Source organism: Salarias fasciatus, chromosome 15, assembly GCF_902148845.1.
Source record: "Salarias fasciatus chromosome 15, fSalaFa1.1, whole genome shotgun sequence".
Lineage (NCBI taxonomy): Eukaryota > Metazoa > Chordata > Actinopteri > Blenniiformes > Blenniidae > Salarias > Salarias fasciatus.
In genome coordinates this window covers 16,376,964-16,403,114 of record NC_043759.1, presented here as the reverse complement: position 1 = coordinate 16,403,114, position 26,151 = coordinate 16,376,964, and the positions used below count along the sequence as shown (strand labels likewise).

Below are 26,151 nucleotides of genomic sequence, written 5' to 3'. Positions count from 1 at the left end.
AGAAATTAAAGCTTGGCTTGAGGACTGGACTGAGCTTTCGACTCTCAGAAATCTGCACTTTCTCAAGACAAGGGCCAAAAACAAAGCTGGGATGAGCAACACTGTGCACGGCGTTCAGAGTCGGGGAGGTGAGACGCGAACATTCGCTTGTGTGTGATTATTGCCGCTGGATTACATCATGACTGGATGTGCAGCCGTCAGAGTTTGCCAGTAAAAGAAGTAACAGCTTGCGGCATGGGGTTGTGCGATAGAGGTTATTTTAGGCTTAAGAGGGCTCTCTCGCTTATTTGTAAACCCGCATTGTAAAACATAAGTCAAGTCTTGATGTTTCTGCACGGATGCAGTCCGCTGCGTTGACACACGGGCCGCTCTGCTTTTGTCATTATTCCATTTCCCTCTGCCTTGGCACCTCGATGCCATATTTCATCAGCGACTCAGAGTCTGCAGCCCGCCCTTTTCCAAACCCAGCCCTGCTGCTATAACCTACCCCTCTGTGTTGTGGTCGGCCCGCTCCGTGTAATGCGTGTGTGTCTGGTGGCGGCCGCGGTGGAGCGCAGGGCGGTGCCAGCGTTGAAGTCATACATTGTCTTGTACTGCGTCTCAGTTTGTTCAGAAGTGCATCTATAAACGTCCGTGTGGCTTTGCGCGCTGCCCAGCGCGCGTCGCCTTTCCAGAAGAATTCTTTGCAGATCGCGCGTTGTTCCCTCAGCAGCATGAGAGCCGCGTCGGCCGTCATAAATAACGCAGCTCCTCTTGCTTCCACGTCGCTGATGTGTCTGGCCAGATGCTCCCAGAGAGTGTGTGTGTGTGTGTGTGTGTGTGCAACACGGAGCAAAACGGAGAGTCATCAAAAACAGGAAATTAAGGAAATTGTTGCAGTCAAGGTTTCCAAGATGGAGGAGAACAAACGAGGATGCAAGTTGAACAAAAAGGGATCTCAAAGAAACAACTAAAAAGTTAATAACTGGAATCACAGTCCGGTAAATGGAAGTAAAACAAACGAAGGAAAGTGAAGAAAAGAAAAAAAAAAGTGGTAAATATGGTAAATATGTTCTTGCTTCTGGGAAATGGAAGAAAAATAAGCATTCCATCAAATATATCAACAAAGAGGGGGACAGTATGAAGCTGTCACACCATATTAGAAAGCTTTTGCTGTATGGCAGCACCACCGATCATTATAACTATTTAGTTTCAAACAGCAAGTTTATTTCCCTGAAGTGAAAATGTCATATTTTAAGCTTAAAGCTTAGAAGCACAATAAACATTTATGCCTTAATAAAAGAAAGTTTCATTGGTATTTTGAACAACAGGATGAATATTTTGGACTCTCTGTGCCAATAAAAATGTCAAAGATCCCTTTTTTTAATTTTAATTTCCATGAATGGGTCTTACACATTGATTGCAAAATACTACCTCTATATAATTTTTACCTGAGCTGTTTATTCAGATTTCTTGCATGTTCTTTGCTTCAGCAGACCCAGAATGGGTGAACCTGGACGGCTTTGCAGTGCTGAGCGGAGCATCTGTCAACATCTCATCAGCAGGTAAACCTGATCTCCGTCAAAACCATCACATGGGAGTAGTGCACCTCAGTTCAAACTTATTTGAGTAAAATATTCAGGAAAATCCCTTTTGAGGCTGTTTGTATAAATATTCTTCTGTCATGGGAGATGTGAAATGAACCCTCAATTGTGACGATGATTTATAATGTCATGTTTTGGGGCGACACTCATTTTCCTTCATTTCCTCACTTGTTCTGCTTCGGTGGGATCCGAAGGGAAAAGCTCTCACTTGCCTCTGACTTACAGATTCCATTCTATGCAGTCAGGTATACTTTTCTTGTTGGCCTTTTATGATCATCAGTTTTATTGTGTGTTCCTTCGGTGGTTGTAATATATACTGTGCAGGAAATTAGTTGCAGACAGATGCTGCTTGTAACCTCTTTGATTGTAGTGAACAACATCATATTGAAAAAAATATATCTGTAAATCTTTATATTTAACATTTAGCCCTGTTTTTAATAATTTTATATTGATGATCTAAAAAAAGCTTTTACATTCCTGTGTGTATGCCGTGTTATAGGCTTTGCACAAATCCATGAACTCACTCTAGACAAGTGGTTATTTTGTTTCTGTGCACAATTTAGTCTCTCCAAAGCTAAGTTGGCTTGGAGAAAAATCATCTAAAGTCCCATCTGAAAACATCGGGACTTGCAATTGAACCCAGGACCTTCTCGCATGCAGCAGCAGTGCGAAACACTGAATCACCGCGCTGCTCTGGAGTCTCAGTTTATTTGTTTGAGGCAGAGCTGCTTTGGAGACACGGCTGATCATATTTGCTGGGTTACACTTGGGTGAACAGAGCCAAACAAATATTGGGTTTCTGGCAAAAAAGGCTTATGTGAAAAGAGAAGGCGAAAACGAAGAGCAGGAAAATGTTAAACTTATGTATCTCACATGCTGCCCTGAAAAACAGACGAAGAACCCATAAAGGCATGGAAACAATGTAAATGATCAATTTGATTTAATTTATTTAGCACTTTTCGATCTTATGCCACATTCATCCATTCAAACGCGTATGTGTTGGACACGTCAGAAATGGACAAGGTCAGAGGGAAATTCCAATTTGCAAACCTGCTATTGACAAATGACCTGCTCTACCAGTTTAATCACATCTACACCTAATGTGATGCTTAGTACTACGTACAATGTGAGATCCATCCATGCTGTCTAATCGATTAAAGCACCAATCATCTGTAGTTCTTCACATTTCCATTTGTCGTATTGTTTCCCAGCTCTCAGTGTCGTGACAGGCCGGAAAGCCATAATCCAATTCCTCAGAGAAAGTGGCATCACTGAGAGTTACGAATTACGAGTTCAGAGGGAACTTAATCGCACCATGAAATTCAAGTTAAAGTCAATTTTCCCATATAATATGCCAATTCGCTGTGTGAAGTAGTCTCACTGAAGGCTCGAAGTTATGAATGGAAGCAAAGATAAGGACATCTGTGCTGCATATTTCAATTGTAGTTTTAATATAACAAATGCGTCATTTACATTATGTCTGTAATTACGTTATGTACAAACATGTTAAGTCATTTTGCCTGTTGAGAGTTTGACTGTTTACCTTTGACTCCAGTCTTCCGTTGAGACTCGTTCTGAGAAATAAACTACGTGAAGAAAGTGATGCAGTCTACGCCCAAACCCAAACCCGCTTGTTTTTGTTTGCCAAACTTCGGCTTGTGGCAGAAGGTGATGAAATATCAAAGTGGTTTAAAGTGTTGTTTCCCTCAGACAGTTTTTTTGTGGAGTGTTAGGCAAACAACAGGGCCGTTCTTTTCCAGACGGAGCTGGGTCTCTCCACTCTGACTGGTATGTCTGCCTGTCTGCAGGCCAGCCTCGCAGCACCTGAAACCGCCCAGCTTCCAGGAACAGACAGATGGGATTTGGCTGGTGGAGGCGATGGTTTTAGTGGTCCGCGGCATCGTGACCCGGGCCAAGCTATGCGCTATGACAATTTTCCAGAGTGAGAGAGACAGGAAGACCAAAAAAGAGAGGAGAAAGGGACTAATCAAAAGCAAATGTGTCTATTTCTGGGTTCGGCTATAGCTTTCCAAAGAGGCAGTGGGATTGAAATGGATTAGGGTCAGGCGTGAGACTGAACTGGTGAAAAAACGCCCTCCCCTCACTGGATGAGAGCCATATGATAACTTTGGTTAATAGTATTTAACTGTATAAACATAGGAAGAAATCCAAAAGCTCCTAATGAGACTTGAACTTTTTCTCTTTGATATCCAGCCTGGATCGTGCAGGCTGACAGCGAATGCAATGGTGGTCATTGTGTGGCCCCTTGAGATTAACAACAAGAATGTTTCAAATAAATAGTTTGTGGTGTTTAAGGCTATAGCGTGTGTGTGTGTTCTCTCAGCACATGTTATGAAAGTGCTTATTTTCAAACCATGCTAGAAATGATAATAATCAACCACAGTCTGGAAGCCTGAACAAAGTTAAAACTTAAAAGTCATTCATATACTTTGTAAACAGTAAGATTTAATCCAAATATAATAATAGTGTAATATTTTAAACTCTTATTGTTACCACAATCCACTGTTACACCTAAAGGATGATCAGAATGAACAAATCGTCAGCGTTCTCCGAATCGAGAGGGGAAAAGTTCACTTGGCTGTGCTCAAAGGAGAGATGAGAGATTGAGGCTTAAAAACACAAATAGTGTTCCAAGTCAAATTGAGACGAAACATTTTTTTCTTCTTCTTTAGATTGTGCATTCATACACCCGCTCACATCCACTCTGCACCATCGACCCCAGTAGAAATGGTAGCATCTCATTGTTTCTACACCCGAGATGCACTTTGTACTTTCTGTCTTATGGAACTCACCTTGTTAGGTTAACTTATCAGGACTAACTGTGCATGCAGTTGTCCTGATGGAAAACAGAGTAGGTCGTTTTCATCTGACAGTGATTATGACAGACGGTTGAGGGAGGGACCGACGGTCTAAGGAAAGAAAGAGGAAAAAAGAAAGGGAGGAGACGGGAGGTTTTCTTTCCATTTGTTGTCATTTTGGCAATGCTGTTGCACTGCAGTGCAGCCAGATGAGGGGGACAGTCTGGGTGTCTCGGTTAATGGCTGAGATAAAGTCAAACATGAAGTGACATCTCGCACTGAATTAAAAAAGGGAAACAGATGAGCGAAAATTGCAGCAGATGATACAGGACTTGGTGCACTTCCACAGCATTTACTGCTCCGTTAACGATATCCGTGTTTACAACAACGGTCGGATGGAAGTTGTATATCTATTTCTGAGCAGATGTGGGTAACAAAAATGCCCCATCGTTTTTTTCCTTGACGCTTTGAGAGAGCCCTTCAGGGCAAACCGAGTAGACGGGACAGATTTCAAGTGAGTTACGGGGTCTTAAGGGTACAATGAACCCCAGTGCACTCTGGCTTATGTCTGCCTTTATCATCCATCAACAGGTTCAGTCAGGCCTTCACAAACTGCAGCCAGAAATCCCTCCCCTGCTGCTCGGGCAACCAGAGTGGACAGAACGACTCACCACCCATCAGCCCCGGGTGGCACCAGGACACACAGGAGGGCGCCTCAGTCCTCCTCAGGCCCCAGACAGCCTGAGAGAGTCTGGCCTGGAACAGCGCTGCTGGAAAGGAGGCAGCAGCATCACACCAAGCCTCAGTCTGACCAAAGAAAACGACACACGGCGAAGCTAAGTAAGAGGAACCACATATTATACTACTAATATCGACTGGGCATAACTTTAGGAAACTGTGAAATTTCATCTTGAGTTAAACTTACAAAGGTGCAAAGGAGAAGCACCCATTTTTTACATGAAATTGTATTACTGGAGCATAATAACTGTAAGCAAAGGATGACAGGATTTCAGTACTGTTTTGTGTTTTGTTTACATTTTTTTCTTTCATAATTCAGCTAAGTGGATGCATTTTGTTTGTACTGTCTTCAGTGTCCATAGTGTAAACCCTGGTCGTGCCTGGTATCCCTTTCTATTCATAGCATCTGAGTCCGTTCATGTGGTGTCACTGCAGGCACAGAAGGCCCAGGGACAGAGCGCTCCCGCCAACAGAGCATTCCCAACCAAAACAACCACGCCAGGTACCAACAACAACTGTGTATCTCTATGGAATTCTCTGTGTTTTATGTCTTGTAACTATAACAAGATCATGATTAACATTCACATTTATTACTCAAAGACTACAAGAATCGACACATTATTCTCTCGGTCTTCACGTGTGTGTTTTTTGTTGTTCAGGGCCCCCTGAATATGAGGCTAAAGACATCAGCGTCAGGGTCATGTCACCTCAGTCAGTCCTGATCTCCTGGGTTGATCCTGCGGTCGAGATGGGAAAAGTTGCCCCCGGGGCATCCAGGTGGGCTCTGCTGTCATGTCTGTTACCACGACGGAAAGAGGGTTTAGGCTAAAGAGAGAAAATGAGTTAAAGTTAACTCTGTGTTTGATTCAGATCGTACACGGTGAGATACAGGGAGAAGGGTGAGTCGGCACGCTGGGAGTACAAGGACGGCGCCCAGAGGAGGATGATGATAGACACCCTGTCTGCTGACAGCATGTATGAGTTCTCCGTCAGAATCTCCCAGGAAGAAAATCACGGCAAGTGGAGCGTCTCTGTGTTTCAGAGGACCCCGGAGTCAGGTATCTATCAGTGCTGAGAGCTGAGAATTTCTTATAGAAAAGCATATTGTGGTCTGTCACACAGCTGATGGATAGTGATTACTGAAGCAGTCGTACAGAGTTCCAAAGCCTTTTCTCATTATCTGAAAAGAGCAGCTCTTCTCATAAAAAAAAAAAAAGAATTCACTCATGCCTGTTGGGAATTTACTTTTAGTTTTGCGTTAGCACACCTCATCATCCCCACGGCTTCACACTCCTGATACTGATGCTGATTCTGATACTGATACATCTCAGGGTTTTGTTTTGGTTTTTGACAATGTATGGCTGCAGAAACATCCTAGCTTGAAGCCCTTGACACAAAATTCCCTCGGTTTTTACATGCTTGAGGCAGCAATTTCTACATCCTCCTTTTTTAATGCAGCATATGGTTTATCTTATCCTCTGATCCTCCCGGACGAGCTGGAGGAAGTGTCTGGGGACAGGGGAGTCTGGGCATCCCTGCCTACACTGCTGCCCCCGCGACCCTGTCCCAGATAAGCTGTAGAAAATGGATGGATGGAATATCTTTTCACCCCTGCCATTTCTTTTTTTTTTTCTATTCTCTTTTGTTACAAGCACCATCTGGGCCACCTGAGAACTTTGAGGTCAAACCGCTGCGAGGAAAAGGAACTGCTGTCGTAGCAACATGGGATCCGCCCGAAGAACCCAATGGAAGGATAAGAGGTCAGGCCGGGACATAAAGTCGAGCTTTAAGACCATTAAATACTTCCTGCTTGTGCTTGGCTGATGTTCAGGTCAGTTTTTAAGAATTTTCTTATCATTTCTTCAAACCTGTTTATGCTACTTCCACAGAGTACATCTTGTCTTATGCCCCTGCTATGAAACCATTCGGGATGAAGAGCGTGACGTATCGTGGCAGCACCACCACGGCCACCGTGGACGGTCTCACACCCGGAGATCGTTACATTTTTAAGATCAGAGCCACCAACCGGAGGGGGATGGGACCACAGAGCAAGGCCTTCAGTGTTGCTATGCCGGGATGTAAGCACTTTTAACTGTTTTCAGTGCGTCTTTGCATGGAGGCTTGAAACGCCACACATCTTAAAACTACGTATTTCTCCTTTTGCCAGCCAGCAGTGCCGCCTCATCGCTCTCAAAAACCAAAGACAACATCAGGACAAGCCATACTCCATCTAAACAAGACACCGACCATGAGGAATCCAACTTCCAGTCAACAAAAATGCCAGAGGAGCCAACCACAACCCCCCAGCCACGCCCTGCCGCACCAAACAGCAGGCGCACACGGCCACTTTCCCAGACACGCTCCTATCACAGCATCTTCTCCTCCGTGAGGGGATCCGTTAGGAATGGGATGAACAGGGGTTCAAGCAGAGGAAGATCTCGAGAAGATGAGGAGGAGGAAGAGGAGGTGCCAACGACACCGCCTCCAGCAGAAGAAACAACCACGGAGGTTATCCCAGAAACAGAGAAGCCGGACAATGATGTTTTTCCTGAAGATCTCACAGTGACTGAAACTCCCAGCCTCAAAATTCTGACACCTTCCCCAACTAAACCTCATCCTCCTCCACCAAAGAGAAGACCTGTTAAAATTAGGGTCCATCAAAAGCCACCATCCAAAGCTGCTTCCTCCTTCCTCCCTTCAACTGGTTCGTCTTCCTCTTCCTCCGATTCCTCGTTCCTTATTGATCCTTCAAGATCTTCATCCTCCTCCTCATCAGCCTCGTCCCCACGCGTTCAAGAGTCAGCAGCCAGTAGAAAGGATTATGTTGCTTCCACATATCCTGAAGCCAAAAACATGTATGATACAGTCGATGTCCCACATGCCAAACCTTCCACTGTGATTGAAAAAGAAGCCAGTTCACAGCAGACAGATATGCCATCTGCAGGCAGAGCTTCCTCTTCAGCTGGGCGTACCAGTGGCTCGGGAGTTCCCTCTAGATATGGTTATGGCCGAAGGCAATCTGGAAATTCGTTTAGAGGGAATTCAACCCGATTGCTGAATGGTTACAAACCTGCTGTCACCTCACCGTTGAACTCTCCAGCAAGAACAGAGTCACTCACATCTCAGGACACGTCAACAGACAGGAGTCAAAACCAGGAAACATCGGACACTTTCAACCCAACATCGAGGTCAACTCCAGGAAGGACTTCCAACAGACAGACAGGCTCACATTCAAATAACCATGATAACTCACAGTCCACTTCAGATTCTAGGTCAACTTCCAACAGAGGATCTCAGGCAACTTCGCATAATACGAGAAATACACAAGATTCACACCGATCCTCTGAGCAAGACACTTCATACACAGAGGAAAATCATTACAGCAATCACAAAGACGCAGGTGCAGATACAACTAAAGTGGACGAGCCCACCTCAAGCTCTAGAACACAACCCACCGCAGAGGAGGAAATAACAGAGGAAGAGGATAGGAAGGACAGCACTAATGACAAACCTGTAGTTCCTCGAACCAGACTTAACCCCGCTTTTGCTGAACGGTTCCCTTGGCTGGCCAGTCGTTATCCTGGCAGATTCGGTTCAAATACAAGGACGTCTTCCTCCAGGCAGGATGGTAGGGCTCCCGTTAGTAGAGTTTCCTCCTCTGTTGGGGCTGGTAGACCAGTTTTAAGGGGGACACCAACTAGACTGTCAGGGGCCACGGGTGCTGCAGGAGTGTCCTTCGTTCAAGAGACCAGCGAGGATCTGAGGACTCCTTCCACTCAGGATTCACTCAAGAATGGAGCTGGTGAGAGCTCAGTAAAACCTTTTGTGACAAACCAAAATACTGCTTTAAGTGACTCTAGAAACCCAACTACCTCATTGTCATCACATCCCTCTTCAACGTCCTCAAATTCCCAGCGTTCCTCAAGTGGAAGCAGAGACTCTCGTGAGCCCATCCACAGAAGGATCTCCAGTGAAGATCACAGTCAGGAATACCTTGACCAGAGAAATGGAGAAACCAGTGGGAGAATAAATAAAGTTGAAGACCCCACTGCAGACCAAAAGAATCCTGTACCATCGAGTGACCCCCAAAGAAATGCAGGAGACAATGACAGTGTTGATGTAAAAGAAACTCCGTTGAGGACGAGGCCTTCAGCGCCATTTGTTCCAACGCAGCGTCGTCCTGGTTTGGGAGTGAATGGAAGAGTACGATCTCCTGTTGTCGCTAACCGGCAGGTTGGTGGGTCTAGACTTCCCATGAGGCCACAACCAGCTCAGAACTCCCGGCCAGATTCTTCAACATCCAATTCCTCTCCATCCTCATCTGATTCCTCGTCCTCCTCAACATCGCCTCAGTCGGTGTTGACCCCCGATCATGCTGTTGGCAGTGGCACTTCTGTATCAAGGACGGGGGGGCTAAACGGAGGCAACTCCCAGTCTTCATCATCTTCATCTTCATCATCTTCATCCAGAGACAGCTTAAGGAATAATGGGCTCCGGCCTCGTTATCCCATCGTCAGAGGAAAACCAATAAATGGTAAAGTCAGCTGATTTGTGCATGTGATAAAAAAAAACTGCTGCTTGCTAAAGTTTCACTCAGCAAGTAAAAACTTTGTTTAAAGAAGCAATTTGTAACATTTGATGTATTGTTACCGATTAACTTTAAAGTATGAGGAACAAATCACACAGATAAGTGAATGTATACCATATTCTGTTCTGCTTATGAATCACCAGCACACTGGACCTTCAGTAAATAGATACTGTTTGATCGCTACTTTAAGAATTAAATACATTTTTGATAAAATGTTAATTTTTGGACTTGAAAGGTAAAAATGGACGACCCAATCTAACAGCAACAGGAGAGAAGGATGTGTCGTCCTCACAAGGAATCAGCAAAGCTGTTGGTCAAAGGTTTATCACCGGACCTGATGGAACCAAATGGGTAACTACGTTAAATTCCCTGAATATTATTGCTGCTTTCTTTGATAAACCATGGGCAAACAGTCTCTCTGTGCTTTATTCTTTATAAATATTGCCATGTAACATGGAGTGAACTGCACCCCTCACTTTTAGTGTTGCCTACATATTTTATCTATTGATTGAAAAAAATGCACACACCAAAGTCAAACAATGAAAATGCAAAATTATACAAGAAATTTTAAAAAATTCAGTCAAGGCAATTGTCAAACTATCCTTTTTTTTTTCTTTTTTTTTTGTAAAAATACATCTTTCATGACATTGCTTTAAAGGTTTGGGAAATACTTTGTCTCCCCAGGTGGTAGACTTGGAACTCGGAGTTCTTATGAACCAGGACGGACAAGTTCTTCAGGACTCCCAGGGCCAACCCAAGAGAGTGGTGCTTGGAGAAGACGGACGCACTATTTTTGGTGATTTGCTTCAGTCATCCTTACTTCAAACATGAAATAAAGATGTCTTGAACTTAATGCAGAGTGCAGCATGTTTGGATTTTAGCATATGATATTCTTTTTTCTTCTTCTCACTCTGATCACTCTCAACCCTACAGACCACATGGGGAGTCCCTTGGTGAACCAGGAAGGCATGGCCCTGTTTGGCCACGGCAGGGACAGTCAGCCAGTTGTTAACCCCAAAGAGAAGGTCCTGATGGTAGGAGGGAAACCTGTGGTTGGCCTGAACCCACCTCGGTCCAGGATACCGATCAAGACCACCACCAAGGCTCCCACTACCACACCTGAACCCACCACTACTGAGTGGCCCACAGAGGAAATCACCACTCCGCTTCCATTCCCAACCTGCCCGCCTGGAACTTTCTCCAAAACGGATGAATTTGGATATCCAGTTCTGGACCCAGAGGGAATTTTGGACTGTTACCCAGAAGGTAAGTCTTTGATTTGAAAGCCACGACTCTCGCAGCACATTTATAACAGATCATCCTTTAGAGAGTTGTGCTCCAGCAGTGACACTGTATACTGCTCCTCCTAAATACTGTGATTTGATAGATTTTCCACAGAGCTGAAGTGGACTTCGAGGGCATATTAGTTAGTAAACACAAAGTATGAATTCACTACATCAATTGTATTGTTTGATTTAAGCATCCAGGCCAAGGCCATCAGACGTTCCTGTCTCTGCCCACAGAGGCCTGTAACTCTGTAGCTGTGTGATCTGGACAGTGTACAGTGTATTTGGAAGATACAGTATATGTGTGTGTATATTACCAAAAGAAGAACTTGTATGGCTCTGCATGTGGGAGCTGGCTGTGGTCAGACTGAGCGCTGCTTGGTTAAACATGCTGTGTGCCGCTGATTTAGTACTGTCATAAGGATCAAAACACATTTATAGACACTTACTGTGCAACACCTTATTACTGAAGATATGACAGCAAATTTCACAACCCCACCAACTTTCAGAGTACATTTGTATTTTGAATAATTTAAGTAGTAGTCATTATGATTTATTAGTATTTACAATACATTTCTGAAAAAAACACATTATATTTAAGAAATAGTTTTTCTACCATACAGTTTTGTAAGTTTTTCTGTGTAGAGGTGAGTGTGTGCTTTTGATTATTCTTATTCCATTTTTTTTGCCAGCTCAGCAAAATGCTCACAGTCATGTGAAATTGATGCTACAGCTTGTTCTGCTTCCCTGACAGACGACTCCTCAGGAATGGAAATGGACCTCATGGTTGCAGTAACCATGCTGCCTGATGCTTTTGCTCTTGAGAAAGGTATTGGCTGGTTCTGGCTTCAGAGTAACCCATCGCCACCAGGCTTGGATGGACTAACCTGCACTCTTCCACACTGTCTGTTTATTTCCTGGTGTTGTTTATCAATGGATCTGCTTGCAAGCTATTCCTGTCTCTTCCTTTTCGTCATGGGTTCTCTCTTTGAGGATTTGCTTGGCTTTGTCTTGGTCTACAGCTGGAATTTATGGATATTTTCTGCCTTGGGTTCTTTTGTGGGTCTTTGAAAACCCTTGGATGCATGTGAATGACTTTACTAAGCTAAACTGAAAATCAGGATTAACATTTTAAACCCTTTAATTTCAAGGTCAAGCTGCAGAATTTGTTTGATATTAACATTTTATAGTCAGGAGAACTGGTTGCATGTAATTGATTCTCGATTTTCTCTTGTTAACAAAGTCATGTTTTATGTTCTCTAAGCATTGCCTGTCGTGGTGCCAAGCAGTTTGCATGTGTGTGGACCATGATGTAATGTCCACTTGTGCAGCAAAATGTGTTGAAGGAGGAAGGAACTAATTGAATTTTAACCACTGAATCCGTCTGCATCTGTTAACTTTGGAGACTCGTGAAATGGTTGTTGTCCACAAGCCCCCCCCCCCCCCCTCACATGGAAAGAAAAACACAGCTTGTGGTGACTTTTGAAAGTGACCTCATGCATCTGTCTGCAATTAATTAATTCTACATGACACTTTTATTACTTAGGTCATGGTGAGAATTGCACAGCATTAATCAAGCCCATGAGCATATTACTAAGAAATTCATAAATACTATCAATCTCTTTTGATCTAAGGTTCACTGACACACATTTTGTTGCTAGATGACTTTTTTACCCAGACCACCCTGCCGCCCACCACCACCACCACCACCACCACGACTACAACCACCACCGAGGCCCCGACCGCAGAGCTGCACACCAGCGTGACCAACAGAGGCCCTTCGTCTGAGTTTGACCTCAGTGGAAAGAAGAGATTCACAGGTACTGAAACACTTCGTGTATCTTTATAAAAAAAAAAATAAAAAAGTAAATTTAAAAAAAGTAGTCAAACTAAAAAGCAAAAAATACTGTTACTCAAAATCAGCCCATGGGATGATTGTGGAAAGTGTAAAATTTACAAGGAAAATATTGCAGCTGTTTCTAACTTTTTCATTGGGGATCACCGTGTTTTTTAAAAGGAGCAGACGCAAAACAACAATGAGAGAAACGACCCAACCTGACAGATCAGTCCCACTGAAAGATAGCTCCTTTATTCCAAGCAAATAAATATTAGGATCAAGTCAAGTTGTATGGATGAATTTGTAAAAACACACACATGCTGAAGGCTGCAGAAATTTTGTGCGCCTTGAAAAGAAACAGGGGTTTGCTGACATTATTTGTAAAAGAAACACTGACATATCAGATAGGATCTTGGATCTTTCAGCAGACTTGACAGAAAAAAGCACAAAGGCATTTTTGGATGCGTCAGAATTTTGAAGAGAATACACAAACCGCAAACAGGATACGTTCGCTGTTTTACACTGTCTTGAACCAAGAGGGATTGCTTGAAATGACACAATGTCAAAAAAGCATGCATTTTTATCTTAAACTTTATCAAGAGATAAAGCTTAAATACTTGCATGTATTTTATGTCATATTTTATGTAACTCTCTGCACAATAAAAATGACTTTGACTCATATTGGTAAGTTGTTCTGCTCACCTCAAGCCTACTCAAGATCAAAACGAGACGTACTGTATGTAGCCTTTAAATTAGAATTAGTTTGACACAACGACTCCACGCAAACAGTAAACTGGACTGAAAAAAGGTCAGACTTTGTAATAAACCAGCACATGTTTATCCCTTGGTTTCGCAGTTCCCCTCAGCTCTTTGGCGCTCTGTATCGTCTCTTCTCTGTTGTACCTCTCACTGTGCTGTTTTCAGGTATGGTAGAAACAGTCTGCAGCCAAAAGTCCAATAGAAGCAACCTGCGCAGCTCCAAACCATTGGCAGATGTATCTAGCGGCTAGTTCGAGAACATAACCGGGCATTCAAACAGCCGGATGTTTGCTTCCAGGAGTTACCATCAGTGCAAAACAAAGCTAAATGAGGGTGAATATTTGTCTTGTGGCCAGAAACATGAGATATGAATAAAAAAAAATCTGCAGCTTTCTGTTTGTGTAAGCAAAGAAAATGATGTTAGTTTGTTTTAGGATTGACTTTCATCAAATTCCAGGTTCCTCAGATTTATGAGAGGATTAAGATTTATGAAAAGCAATTGTGATCTAAACACTGTAACTCAGATCTTTACAGAAACTTCACGACTCCACATGTTTGATGGCCCAGTTTTTAGACGTGCAATATGTTCACCTTCTGCATGAGAACCTGACACCTTTGTGTTTACCTCTGCTACAGTTGATTTCTGTGAGTTCATTCGAGGATAGACAAGACAAACACAGTGTATATTTGCCTGACAACCTAACAAATATCACATGTCTCTTGCTAACAGAGTCACACAGCATGACTGGCCATGCTGTGTCATGTGTTTTTTGGGTCTTTCTTTATGCGTCCGTGTGTTTGATGAAGGTCTCTCAGTGCTATAAATAATGACAGGCTGATGGGAACCCTGTTTTACTTTGCGAAGGAGCCATAAATTTGAACCTCTATCTTGGCTTTCTTAGCAATGCCTCATAAATATAAGATCCTTCCAGAGTTAATAGCAACAATTTCCCACAAAGAAGAACAAACGTACAAACACACCTTCATTTGATCTAATAACGAAGTTTACTGAGCGAACTTTTTTGAGTGACTCCAGACTTGATTCTTGCGCACTGTGACCTCCAGCTGTCTTTTTAGTGTCTCTGTGTGTTTGTGTTGGCCTCTCGAACCCGATCGACCCAAACGGTTGCACAAGTGGAGCAAGACATTCTCTCGACAGAACTAAAGCTGGGATCAGCTTCACTCCAGCTTAAAACTAGGTGACGCCAGAGGTCCTCTAAATATGACTTTGCTTTATGACGGTGATTCGTCATGTCTAAACGATGACAGTTACTGCTTACATGGTTCAAGCGCAGCTTTTAATAATCTAGTTAACAACGTTCTCAGAACATGATCGATCGAGACTTTGGAAGTTTTTATTTGGATCGTTCACAGACATTTTACTACAAGTGGCACAGTACCCTGAAAGTAAAAGGTTTAGGTAAAGAAAGTTGATTTAACTCGACACTATAGCAGAGTGCTTTTAAGGTTATATGGTAACATTAGAGGTTATGAAAAAGTATGAGGTCATTCTCGACAAGCCCTTCAGAATCCTTCACTTCAACAAGATCTTGAGTTAAACCCTTTGCTCTTCGACTTCTCTGTTAAAAAATGTGCGTAGATGCCAAATCGCGACTGGAGAGACAAAGCCTCTTTCAAGCCACAGAAAACACGCTGCAGTTGTTTAGCTAGGCTCTGCTTCGCCTCTCCCGATGGTTAGTAACTTGACTTGCGACGATCTGAAGGCCCTTCAGAGATTTGCGATCATGAAATATGACAGGTATTCAGGCCACACAGATGTAAGGGGTTTTTTTTTTTTTTTTGGATGTGAAATGATCCCTGAGGGCCGTGAGCTCCTGCAGTGCTGAGTAACGGCTTCAACTCCACCGGCTGACACATTCAAGGCGACTCGTCGGTGTCTTTTCTGCTGATCTATGTTAAAAAATAAAAAAAAAAAACCTTCCAGAAGTGGAGATTTATGCCAGTACATCATCAGAATCATCTGCTCCAGACAAAACATGACCTACTCTGGATACCATTTACAGTCAGTTGGTAAACAACGTTTATCTTGTGACGGCAAACCTTTCATAACCATCTGATGGGAATCGTCTCCCAAGTCCAAAATGGAAATCATAAAGTTAAAGGGTTTTGACCTCAGAAGAGAGAGAAAAGACTTTTGGCTCAATGAGAAACAGTCTTTTTTTTTCCCTTATGCATGAGTTTTATATATTTTAGGTATGCCTGAGCAGCCTGCCAGACTGCTGACATGCTTTTCTTGAACTTCTTAACAGAAACTTTCCTTTTGACGTTTTATCTGTTCGGGCCTGGTTTGGCTTGAACCATTCAGCCCGAGGCCGAGACGGGATAGAAAGCCTCAGCGGTAATTCTCAACAGTTGCATGCATCTGCTGTACAGTAACGTCCAGATGGATGAAGCTTTGCCACAACGGACAAGGAAATGTGGACTATTAGAACGCAAATGCGCGCTCCAGTAGGCTGATATTAAACTTCTATAATCTTTTCCCGGTGACATTTGATCTTTGTCACGTGTTTTCTTGTGCGGTCTTTCAACAAGCACAAGTAGACAACGTGTCTCTTCAGGGAGACACATTAAGCATTTAAAAATCGCACACATGACCAGAGCAAAACATCTGGATCATCCACGTGCGCGAGCCCGTACGGATCTCGGACATGTGGATGCAGTAGAGGAATACGGCCTTACATGCGTCCTTTGAAACGACTGACATAAATCTGCTCACTCTATCGGCACGGCGTGCATTTTATTTTCTAAACGTGCAGCACAGGGGCTGTAAGACTCGATATACACGTACAGAAGGATGCTGATAGCAGCCTAAACCTTACGCGGACGAGCAGACTGGGCGGATTCGTAGACACCGACATGTGTTTTACTCCTGGCGTCTGAAGAGCTCCAATCATCTGGGGAGGTGGAAGCAGCTCCAGACTCCAGTGGTTCCTTTTAAATCCCAGTCTGACTAAAATTGTGGGATATCTTAAGTATTCACAGCTGTAGGTGCAGCTCAGATATCCAGATTCGCTGAAAACAAGCAAATAACAAAAAAGAATTGAAAAAAAAAAGAAGAAGAAGAGACATTAAAGTGACTGTTTTTTTCTTGCTTCCAGCTCCTTATGTGAACTACATCCAGAAGGACCCGGGGGCGCCCTGCTCTCTGACCGAGGCTCTGGAGTACCTTCAGGTGGACGTTCTAGAAAACCTCATCGGGAAGGAGAGCACGGCGGCCAATCAGAACCAGCCTCCCAAGAACAAGCCTCATAACCTCACCGTGGTGGCCATGGAGGGCTGCCACTCCTTCATCATCCTGGACTGGGCTCAACCCCTCAAGGACGACATGGTGTCCGGTAAGAGACGCCACAACAACAACAACAACAACAAAACGACACAAAGGAAATCATGTGGTTGAGGTCCTGAGGTAAACATGGGTCTTACTTCATGTTTTTACCACTTTTGACTTTTGTTTTCAGGCATCAGGTTAGACTAAATAATATATTTATGACTGACAAAGAGACGACGGAATATTTTCCCTCCATAATCTAATCTGTTGAAATGACAGACACATCCCCTTTTTTGAAGAGAAAAAAGAAGAAAACTTGCTTTGTGATGGAAAATACTTGACTTGACAACATTCTGGAGAGTAAAGAGAAGGTTGCGTTTGTATCACCGACTGAACGCAGACAGACGACTTCCCCAAAAAAGGAAAAACAAAACTGAAACGACTTTATTTTTTTGAAGAATATTTTTAGTAGTAGATAATCTTCTCATTACTCTCATTCTGGATATTCCATGAAGTTTACATCACAAATAATTATTCCGGCTCATCACTGTCATCTCTTCAATTTATGGACTAAACAAGTTTATAGTGTATTTTCCAGAAGAGTGCAAGTAATTTTCAGATTACATTCAATTTTGGGGGCCTGGTTTAAAATTTGTTTTGACTCATTCTGATGAAGCTTCTGAGCTGAAGATTTATGTTTTTTCTTTTTCATTTTTTATTGTCATATTCACAATTTAATCCCTCAAAGGACATCGTGCTGTCTGGGGATGGAAATAACGAAACCCTACTATAAAAAATTTCCGAATTGATCAGTAGATGGAGGCCCCTACCACATTGTTGGCAGAATGTACGTTATAAAAATGACCATTCTACCACTGATATTGTATATATTTCAAAATGCACCACTCCCACCACCCAATGTTTTTTTTATTTCCAAACAGAACAAAAAAGTTATTTGTAGAATCTTTACATGGAAAAAGAAAAGAGGGAGAAATTGATTATCCTTTTTACAATTCCCTTACAGCAAAGGGGGTTTAAAGTACCCAAAATCTAACTTTGTACTACTGGACAGCATAATTAAAGTCTTTTACATATAGTTTTCCAAGAAAGGATGTCCTAGAATGGAAGGGAATTAAAATGAAGTGATTAAGTTGACTTTTACCCTCATATTGATACTCAGTCACATCAACGAATCTAATAAAATGGACAAACATCTTAATCATCAAGTCCAAAAAAGGAAGATTTCATTATTTTTCTAAGCATTCAGTGAATAATGAAATATAATTCATTACAAAACCGTCTGGATAACATCGGGTGAGACATTAGCAGTTGATCACAGTGTTATCAAGGACGGATAGACGACTGAGTAAAACTGTCATCAATAAAAGATTAATTGAAATGATTCAGTTCAGTTATTAGTTTCAGTTTCCAGTAAAGCAGCTCTTAACTCACTGGTTAGCAGTTTTCCACCATTCAGGTGGAATTCAAGTTTAACAGCATGATGCGTCTCCCCAGAAGCTGACAGATGTCGCTAACAGTGTGTGACCACCGCTGTGGGCCTGGCGAAGCTCACCGCTGCACTGTGTAATCTAAAAGAACATCTGCTCGCAAGGTTCTCCAATATCAGTGAGGTGCTGCTGTGGAAACCGCCCACCCAGACGTGCCGTCGTCGCTTTTACTTCTCTACTGAAAACTAAGGAGAGATCAGAATCGCAGGTTCAGTTGAATAAAGCTGCATAAGTGAAAACGCAGACTGTATTTACCACGTGGAACTCCAGTTGCTGAGCTCCGACTGTTTCTCTTGTGGAAAATCACAAGTTTTGTGACCTAGAAACTGACCTATGGAAAAGGGACGAAAGAGGAAAGTGATGATAAGAGTCTAGGGTATGAGACGCAGTGGACTATCAGGGGTAAGGCTTGGGCCAGCGAGAGAGGCAGTGTGTGTTTTCCTTGGCAGGCAGACACGAGCTCCTGGTCATGCCGAGGACGGGTTTGTCCTCTGATGTGTAAAACAGATACTCCGAACTGTCACTGGTATTTTCTTCCTCTCTCGCTCTTTCCATCTGTTCTTCATGATGCTTCCTCTCAGCTCAGAGAGTCTCCGGACTTTTCATTCTACTTTAATATATTTGTCTGAATTTGTATTAGTAGAAAAACTAATTCTGGTTATTATATTGCTGTTTGATAATACAGAATCCAGCATGCGGTAGGTGAGATAAACACACAGGTACGGCTCACACATGCAGATTCAATCACAAGCCCCTGTTTGAGTCATTAGGGTGTGTTTGCACAGCCTTGCCTTACGGCTTTTGGGTCACCGCTTTTAAAACAAGTGGATGGAAACAGCTGTGAGCGAGCGGTTCGCGAGTTTTCACCTGAAACCAACTCTGCGGTTCCATTTATTGCCGCGCGCAGAGGAAGCTTTCCTTAAATATTTCGAGGAAAAAAATATACACATAACTACTGAGTATTTGAAGTGTTGCCTTTGGCTGAAGGAGGCCAACTGGTCGGGAGGCTTGATAAATTTACAGGCAGACTAAAGGAAGAGACTCCAAAGTACTGAGGCAGATGGTAACTGCGTGAAGCTGCTACTCCATCAAACCCCGGTTTAACTGAGTAAAAGCGGAGAAGGGATGAAAACCCAAAAGAAGAAAAACAAAGTAGCTAGTATTTCCCTTCCCTCCTGTCAGCAGCCAGCTGTGTTGGTGCAGCTCCAGTCATAACAGAGTCAAACTCAGAAAAACGTCCCATAGAAACAGTGGGCAGTTTGATGTGCGGCAGCGCTGGACTGCACGGCCCCGAACTGAACGATCGAGCACTGCCTGACCTCAGGTTACTTGTGGGATTCTTGGGATTAGTCTGCGAGGATGAGGCGAAGAAAGAAACAGACAGAGAGAAAGATTGGGCTGGAGGAGAGTCAAACGAGTCGACTGAGAGGCCGCAGCAGCTGAATGTATGAGACACCACGTCTACCCGGTTATGTAACAGAGCCGAAAACATTATTAAAGTCCAAGCTTGACAAACTATCAGGCTTCTTAGACTTGTGTTGCAAATTACTGATAAACAGATACTTTACTCCAAACTGTAAACATGAATTAATCACTGATGGGAGAACAGTTGCAGAGGCTGAAGTTCCTCCTCACTGAGCCAGCTGTCTGCATGTGCTGCCTTCAGCTCAGTTATTATTGCATTAAACTCCTGTTCACATTGATTTAAAGGAACTAGTAAACTGACTTGTCGCTGAAATCAGTTGTTTGATTTCTGAACTTGCACAGTGTGTGCCGTGTCGACGGGGTGGGCGTGGAGAGGATCCAAGATGGAGACTTGGGTTCAACTCCGACGCAGATATTTAATAAAAGGGGAGATCCAAACCCACAAAAAAATGAAAGAAAAACCAGCGTCCAAACCGAAACAAAATCCTGCTGGAAGAAAATTAAGGCACCTATTCACACAGACACACAAACAAAGCACGGCCAACAATGCTCAAGGGTAATCAGAAGAGGAAGAGAGCAAAGAGACACTGAAGTGAACACAGGCTGGGAGAGTGAAGCCAGACAGGCCAAAACATGGAAACAGGGAAAAGCATAAAACTAAGAGCAGCACCCTGACATGTCCAGGCTGCACAGCAAATTGATTTGTTAAAAATAATGTTCAAGTTTTCCCCAAAAAGAAAAAAAATACATGCTTTTGAAAGTTTTATTTCCTTCTGTTTTTACCGTTTATTCATATAGCAATTGAAATAAGCCAAATATTTAAAATATTAATCAGCTCTGCCACATCCACTGTGCTGCTCTCTGCAGGCTACCTGGTCCACAGCGCTTCGTACGACGACGTCCTCAACAACCGGTGGTCCTCTCAGTCCTCCAGCGGGACACACCTGGCCGTGGAGAACCTCAAGCCCAACTCAAGGTAACTGGTGTTGTCACGTGTTTATATATCGCCGCTCGCTACAAGAACACACCTTCGCTTGCCTGGAGAGAAGTTTGTGTTCACACACACACCTTACAGTAATTTCAGTGTCTCACACATGGAAGTGATAAAGTCTCTTATTTTGCACGTGCGTGTTGCGTGTGTCTGTTAGAAGGCGATCATGTGCGATCGAGCCAGGCAGACGCTGATCAGCGCAGACACCGCTGGATGCTGCGATGCTGAGAGAGTCGTGCGGGAAATCAGGAGGCGGTTTACGGCGCAGATTTGAATCTAAAGTGACGCGCCGTAAAACTCTGTCGAGGCCTTGGAAAATTTAGTGGAACGTAAATACGGCACATAGTACATTATCTGACATTTACGCTCGGCTACAGCCGTCTCAGCCTGTTTGAGCTCGAGAGCACGTTTCCACTGCACACTAAGAGACATGGTCACAGTTTCCAAAATATATGAGGGAGGGGCTTCTTTCTTTCATTCACCTGTTTTCAAAATCTTTAGTCCAGACAGGGACTTTAAGAAGTGAAGAGAGTTTTTTGTTATTTTTTTTTTTTCAACTGGACTTAAACATTTCAAGACTAAACCAAAACTCTTTGAATTTAAACTTGAACTCTTTACATGAAACCGGGATCGTCCCAGATCCAGACGACTTAAGCTATACACTGAACAGCTTGATTTTCTTAAAACACAATCCTTTGAAGAATTGCAGTTTCTCAAACTTTTAAATTAATTCAGTGTGTTAACAGTTGTGAGCGACAATGTGCTGAAATAAGCACAAACACTGAATCAAAGGCAGACATAAGGACTGAACTAAGAGCAACTGTGTTGTATAACAGTGAGTCAATCTGAGAGTTTGCTGTGTGAGCGGAGGTGAGGCCTGACGGAGTACACAGGATGTAACTAATCCACAATGTATACAAATTCTGTGAAATCATCTGACCGCCCGGAAGATGAAAACGGACTTTCTAAATAAATATTTGTGATTTTTCTTTGGTACTTACAGCCGTCCAGATGATGTCTGGAAACCACAGGTAGTGTTTGGCTCCCATGCGACCTTCCAGATTAAAGCAGATTTACGTGTTATTACTTCACGTATCAGTATCATCCCCTCATATAACATGACAATCCGATAAACTGTATCAGATGTGTGGTTCAATCAGGAACAGAGGGCTCTTTCTCCCCGTGTGGGAACGACTCAGCGGTGATCGAAGTCACATCTGCAGAGACCCGAACACCTGCTGCCGAACTCAAACACGACCGCTGCATGCTAGAGGAAAGTTTTCCAAAAGTCTGCGGAGCGGGCTTCCCTCCCTGGCAACCTGTTTGCATCCAGATCATGGGATGGTTTATGGGACGGTGTTGGTATTTCCCATGCTTCAGGCTCCTTCTGGTCTCCAGAACTACTGAAATATAACAGCGTTGCTCAGACAACGTGTACGCACATGTGAGAAATCTTACTTTTTCCCATTAGACTGAGCCTTTGACTGCATATGAATCCTGTGAACGATGCGTTAATTCGCCACATTTTGGTTTCTAAAACGATGAGTTGTTGCTTTTCTTTGTGATGTGAGTTCTGTTGATCACGGCACTCACCACCGAACCTCGAATTTTTTATTTCTTTGAAGTGTTTAATAGATTTTATTTTTTCTTTAAGTCGGCTGTGTGGGTGACAAAAAACTGGTAATTATTTTCAGACTTCTTCTTCATTCTAAGAACCAGCTGCTCTCAAGCATCTAAACAAACTATTTGTTCTTTTATTTCTCCATCTGTCCTCTTCATCTTTGCAGCACTTTGGATTTTTGGAGGCTGAAACCAGTCCAAGCTGACTTTGCGTGCAGACGGGGTCCACACACACACACACACACACACACACATATATACCTGCAGGGAAAATCAAGTGACCAATTAACCATGTTCTTGGACTGCCGGGAGGAAATCGAAGGTTGGATTTGGAGTGAAGGATGACAGAATGTGCACTTTTCACTTTGTTTTTCCTTCACTTTTTGAATGAAGCTTTAACATCATTGCAGTCAACTTCTTCTAGTTTATAGGCCTTTTTTTCTGTTTTTTATATTCTGGCTCACATGGCTATTTGCTCTCCCGTCTCCGATTTCTACTTCAGTATCTCCTTTCATTACATCACCTCACTGTGCAGCTGCATTTCTCTCTCTCTCTCTCTCTCTCTCCCTCTGTTTTTTGGGTCTCTCTCCCCAGCTCTGGTAACACATTATGGTCAGCATCGTCACGTGGCCGCCATGATTGGATCCAGGCTTCCAAAGCTGCATGTGGTGAATGTTTTTGGCCAGAAAGTGACGGACCGTGAACTTACTGAAAGTGACCTTGCAGAGGGGAGGAAAGCTCTCGCAGCCGACGGCTTCGGGTGGAAAAGTGTGCAAAAGCTGAGGTTGTCCGGGGTGTTGTTTCAAATGCGATAATGTTTTATTATGCCCTAACAACCTGGAGACAAAGTGAACCCGCTACGTAGCTCTGTTTTGCTTTTCTGGCTTCAGTTTGTGACATTGAGTTAAACTCATGCTGAAAAATGAATCCTCTGAGTGCGCTCCTCCTCACACACTTATTCTTTCAGTGTGTAGTTATTTCTGTCCTTTTATTTTTCCGTACCTTCCCTTTTTATTGTCATTTTCATCTTTAGCTCTCATATGTTAATCTTCACCGTCTCTTTCCTCTTGACCATTCTTTTCGGCACTCTCTCCTGCTCCCTTCAACTGCAGCCAGAACGCTGTTTTATTATGCTCTCCTCACGACGAGCGCGAGTCGGACGACTCCTAAATCAGGCCGACCGACGAACGCCAGGTCATCTGCTGCGCTCGTCAACATTTTTTTCGCCTTCGACCAGTCACAACAAAGCTGGCAGAGTGACTCTTTAACTACTGAATCTCTCATTAAATGCTGCACATTGCGGTGTGTTTTCTTTCAGGTACTACTTCAAAGTTCAGGCTAAGAATGTGTTTGGTTTGGGCCCATTCAGCGAGACGCTCACCTATGTGACGGAATCAGGTGGGCTTTACTTTTAAACCTCAAATATGGTCGGACGCCGTTGCATGAAGTTATTTTATCGTCTCTTTTTCCTGTAATCAGGTGAATAGATTAATTGTTCTGAGATGCCTTTTGCATTAAAATGTCCACATTCTTGCTTTCAGACGACCCTCTTCTCATTGAAAGACCTCCCGGTGAGTATTTCGACTGGCGGACCATTTCCGTGCCGACGAGTCACTTTTACTTGCACGGCCTTCATTCCTCTCCTCCTCTGCTTCTACCCTCCTCTCAGGTGGAGAACCAATCTGGATCCCCTTCAGCTTCAAGTACAACTCGGCTCACAGCAGCTGTAAGGGCAGCCAGTACGTCAAGCGCACGTGGTACAGAAAGTTCGTGGGCGTGGTTCTCTGTAATTCCCTGCGATACAAGATCTTCATGGGAGACGGTCTCAGAGGTATCGCGAGTTTTAACTCTCCCTTCAAATCAGAATTCGGCGTTTCTCATCAGAAATCTTGAATTGTAACAGTAATATCCGTGTGTTTTCCTCTTTTAGACCCTTTTTACAGCATAGGGGACACGTTTGGTCAGGGGGAAGACCACTGCCAGTTTGTGGACTCCTACAGGGATGGAAGGACAGGCCCGGCCTACCTGTCCAATTATGTGCCATCAGCACAAGGTGAGGGATAACTGGAACCAAACTAGATCAGTGACTTTTCCTTTTGTAATGAAAAAGCACGTCGGCAGCAGTGGTCCACACTTAAATGTGTGTCTTTTTGCAGGATTTTACCGCGCCTACAGACAGGAGCCGGTTTCATTCGGGGTGATCGGGCGGCGTACGGCCCATCCGTTTGTGGGCTGGTATGAGTGTGGGGTGCCCATCCCTGGCAAGTGGTAACACAGGAAGGAGACAATATCAACGAGGGCAAAATGTTCTGGATCCTGCTGCAGGCTTCAGCTTCGCCACGTCTGCCCTAAAAAAAATACAGACTTTTGCCTGCCACCGGGAGTAGACACCACTATTACGGCTTCACAGAAAAAAAAGAGAATATATTACTTTCTAGACAACTAAAATGTATATCATTACAATGCACTTTTTACATAAAGCAGTCTGTATATGATGGGAAAATAAGCATGTGTGCTCGAGCTTAGTTCACTCCTTGTCTCCAAGTGTAATTGTGCTATTCCCTGTTATCCCAGCGAAGTCCGTACCCAGTGTTATTTATCTCATCAACACACATCTGGTCAGAGCAGTAGCATCGGATGAAGAACATGCTGCAGAGCAAACTGTAAGAATGGACACTAAAGGTGTGTACAGGTCTTTTCATTCATACTTCATAATTTTAAAGCTTCCGACAGCTTTTTTGGTTTGTTTGTTGATATGTGTTTTTAAGCCATCATATTGTGTTTTTGTCTTTTGTTTTTTTTGGTATTCACCAGAATGCATTAAAAGTTACTGTGTAAGTTTTATTTTTTGTATACGGCTCAAGAATAAAAGACCAAATATTTGCTCAGGAACTGTGCAAGATTGAATAAAGGTGCTATTGGGAACAACAGCGATCCGTACGCATGAATCATATCATACTTTCCCCCTGGCCGCCGCATTCTTTTGAAGCGCGCATGATCCAGGTCTACTCAATCAAACCAGTGGAAAATCTGAGGCGCGGGCTTGGTTAAGCCGAGCCAACTGGTTCACCAGTGGTTAGAATCTCATGAAATGTGAAGAAGAAAAAAAAAAAACAACTTAAGTGAGAAAGAAGTTTTGGTTCGACGGTGTTATGCAAGCATGAGCCGAAGTGTCAGCTGCACGTTCTAACACATGGCTCAAAAATATCTGACAGTGTTATGTAACGCAGGACTCTGATGTAATTTGATTTGAAATCAATGTTTGGATAGCAACTAAGTACAAATAAGACATAAATCTCTCGCCGTCGCCCTCTGTGGCTGCTCCCTTCAGGGGTCTTCTGCCTTCTGCCTTCAGCGTTCCCTCTCTCTCCTGACCTTCTGATTCACACACACTCACACACACACACACATCCTGTCTTGCCTCCATCCAGTGCACACTTGAAGAGGCATTGAACTCAAAGTTAGTGAATCAGTTATCACTGGTGTTTTACAGATTACCTGAAATTCAACATTAATCCAATTAAGTGCCAATTTCATTAGACTTTACTGTTCTTGTTCAACTGCTTGATAAAATATTTCAGGGTTTGCGTTTCCTTTTTTTATGCCCGACCAGTTCTGGCGCAGCAGTTGTATTGGAATGCTTGGATGTCATTTAAACCCTCTCTGGAAAAAGAAAATGAATTATACAGTTCATCTTAACTAAATTAT

General features: G+C 43.3%; 1 protein-coding gene across 2 annotated transcripts in view; it reads left to right on the top strand.

Annotated features, from left to right (window-relative positions):
- Window positions 1-25,363, top strand: part of fndc1 (fibronectin type III domain containing 1) — a 32,022-nt gene extending 6,659 nt beyond the window's left edge. Inside the window, exons 3-22 of one of the 2 annotated variants that reach the window (XM_030110885.1) lie at window positions 1,476-1,544; window positions 4,994-5,242; window positions 5,544-5,642; window positions 5,800-5,917; window positions 6,011-6,198; window positions 6,793-6,900; window positions 7,030-7,218; window positions 7,308-9,674; window positions 9,964-10,079; window positions 10,413-10,524; window positions 10,662-10,994; window positions 11,769-11,843; window positions 12,676-12,834; window positions 16,730-16,966; window positions 20,700-20,808; window positions 23,762-23,841; window positions 23,985-24,014; window positions 24,113-24,274; window positions 24,374-24,496; window positions 24,600-25,363. In XM_030110885.1, the coding sequence (XP_029966745.1) occupies window positions 1,476-1,544; window positions 4,994-5,242; window positions 5,544-5,642; window positions 5,800-5,917; window positions 6,011-6,198; window positions 6,793-6,900; window positions 7,030-7,218; window positions 7,308-9,674; window positions 9,964-10,079; window positions 10,413-10,524; window positions 10,662-10,994; window positions 11,769-11,843; window positions 12,676-12,834; window positions 16,730-16,966; window positions 20,700-20,808; window positions 23,762-23,841; window positions 23,985-24,014; window positions 24,113-24,274; window positions 24,374-24,496; window positions 24,600-24,715 (5,039 nt within the window). In that variant the 3' untranslated portion in view covers window positions 24,716-25,363. The remainder of the gene's footprint in view (window positions 1-1,475; window positions 1,545-4,993; window positions 5,243-5,543; window positions 5,643-5,799; window positions 5,918-6,010; window positions 6,199-6,792; window positions 6,901-7,029; window positions 7,219-7,307; window positions 9,675-9,963; window positions 10,080-10,412; window positions 10,525-10,661; window positions 10,995-11,768; window positions 11,844-12,675; window positions 12,835-16,729; window positions 16,967-20,699; window positions 20,809-23,761; window positions 23,842-23,984; window positions 24,015-24,112; window positions 24,275-24,373; window positions 24,497-24,599) is intronic. The other variant, XM_030110886.1, reaches the window with a different exon arrangement.
- Window positions 25,364-26,151: the final 788 nt, after the last annotated feature.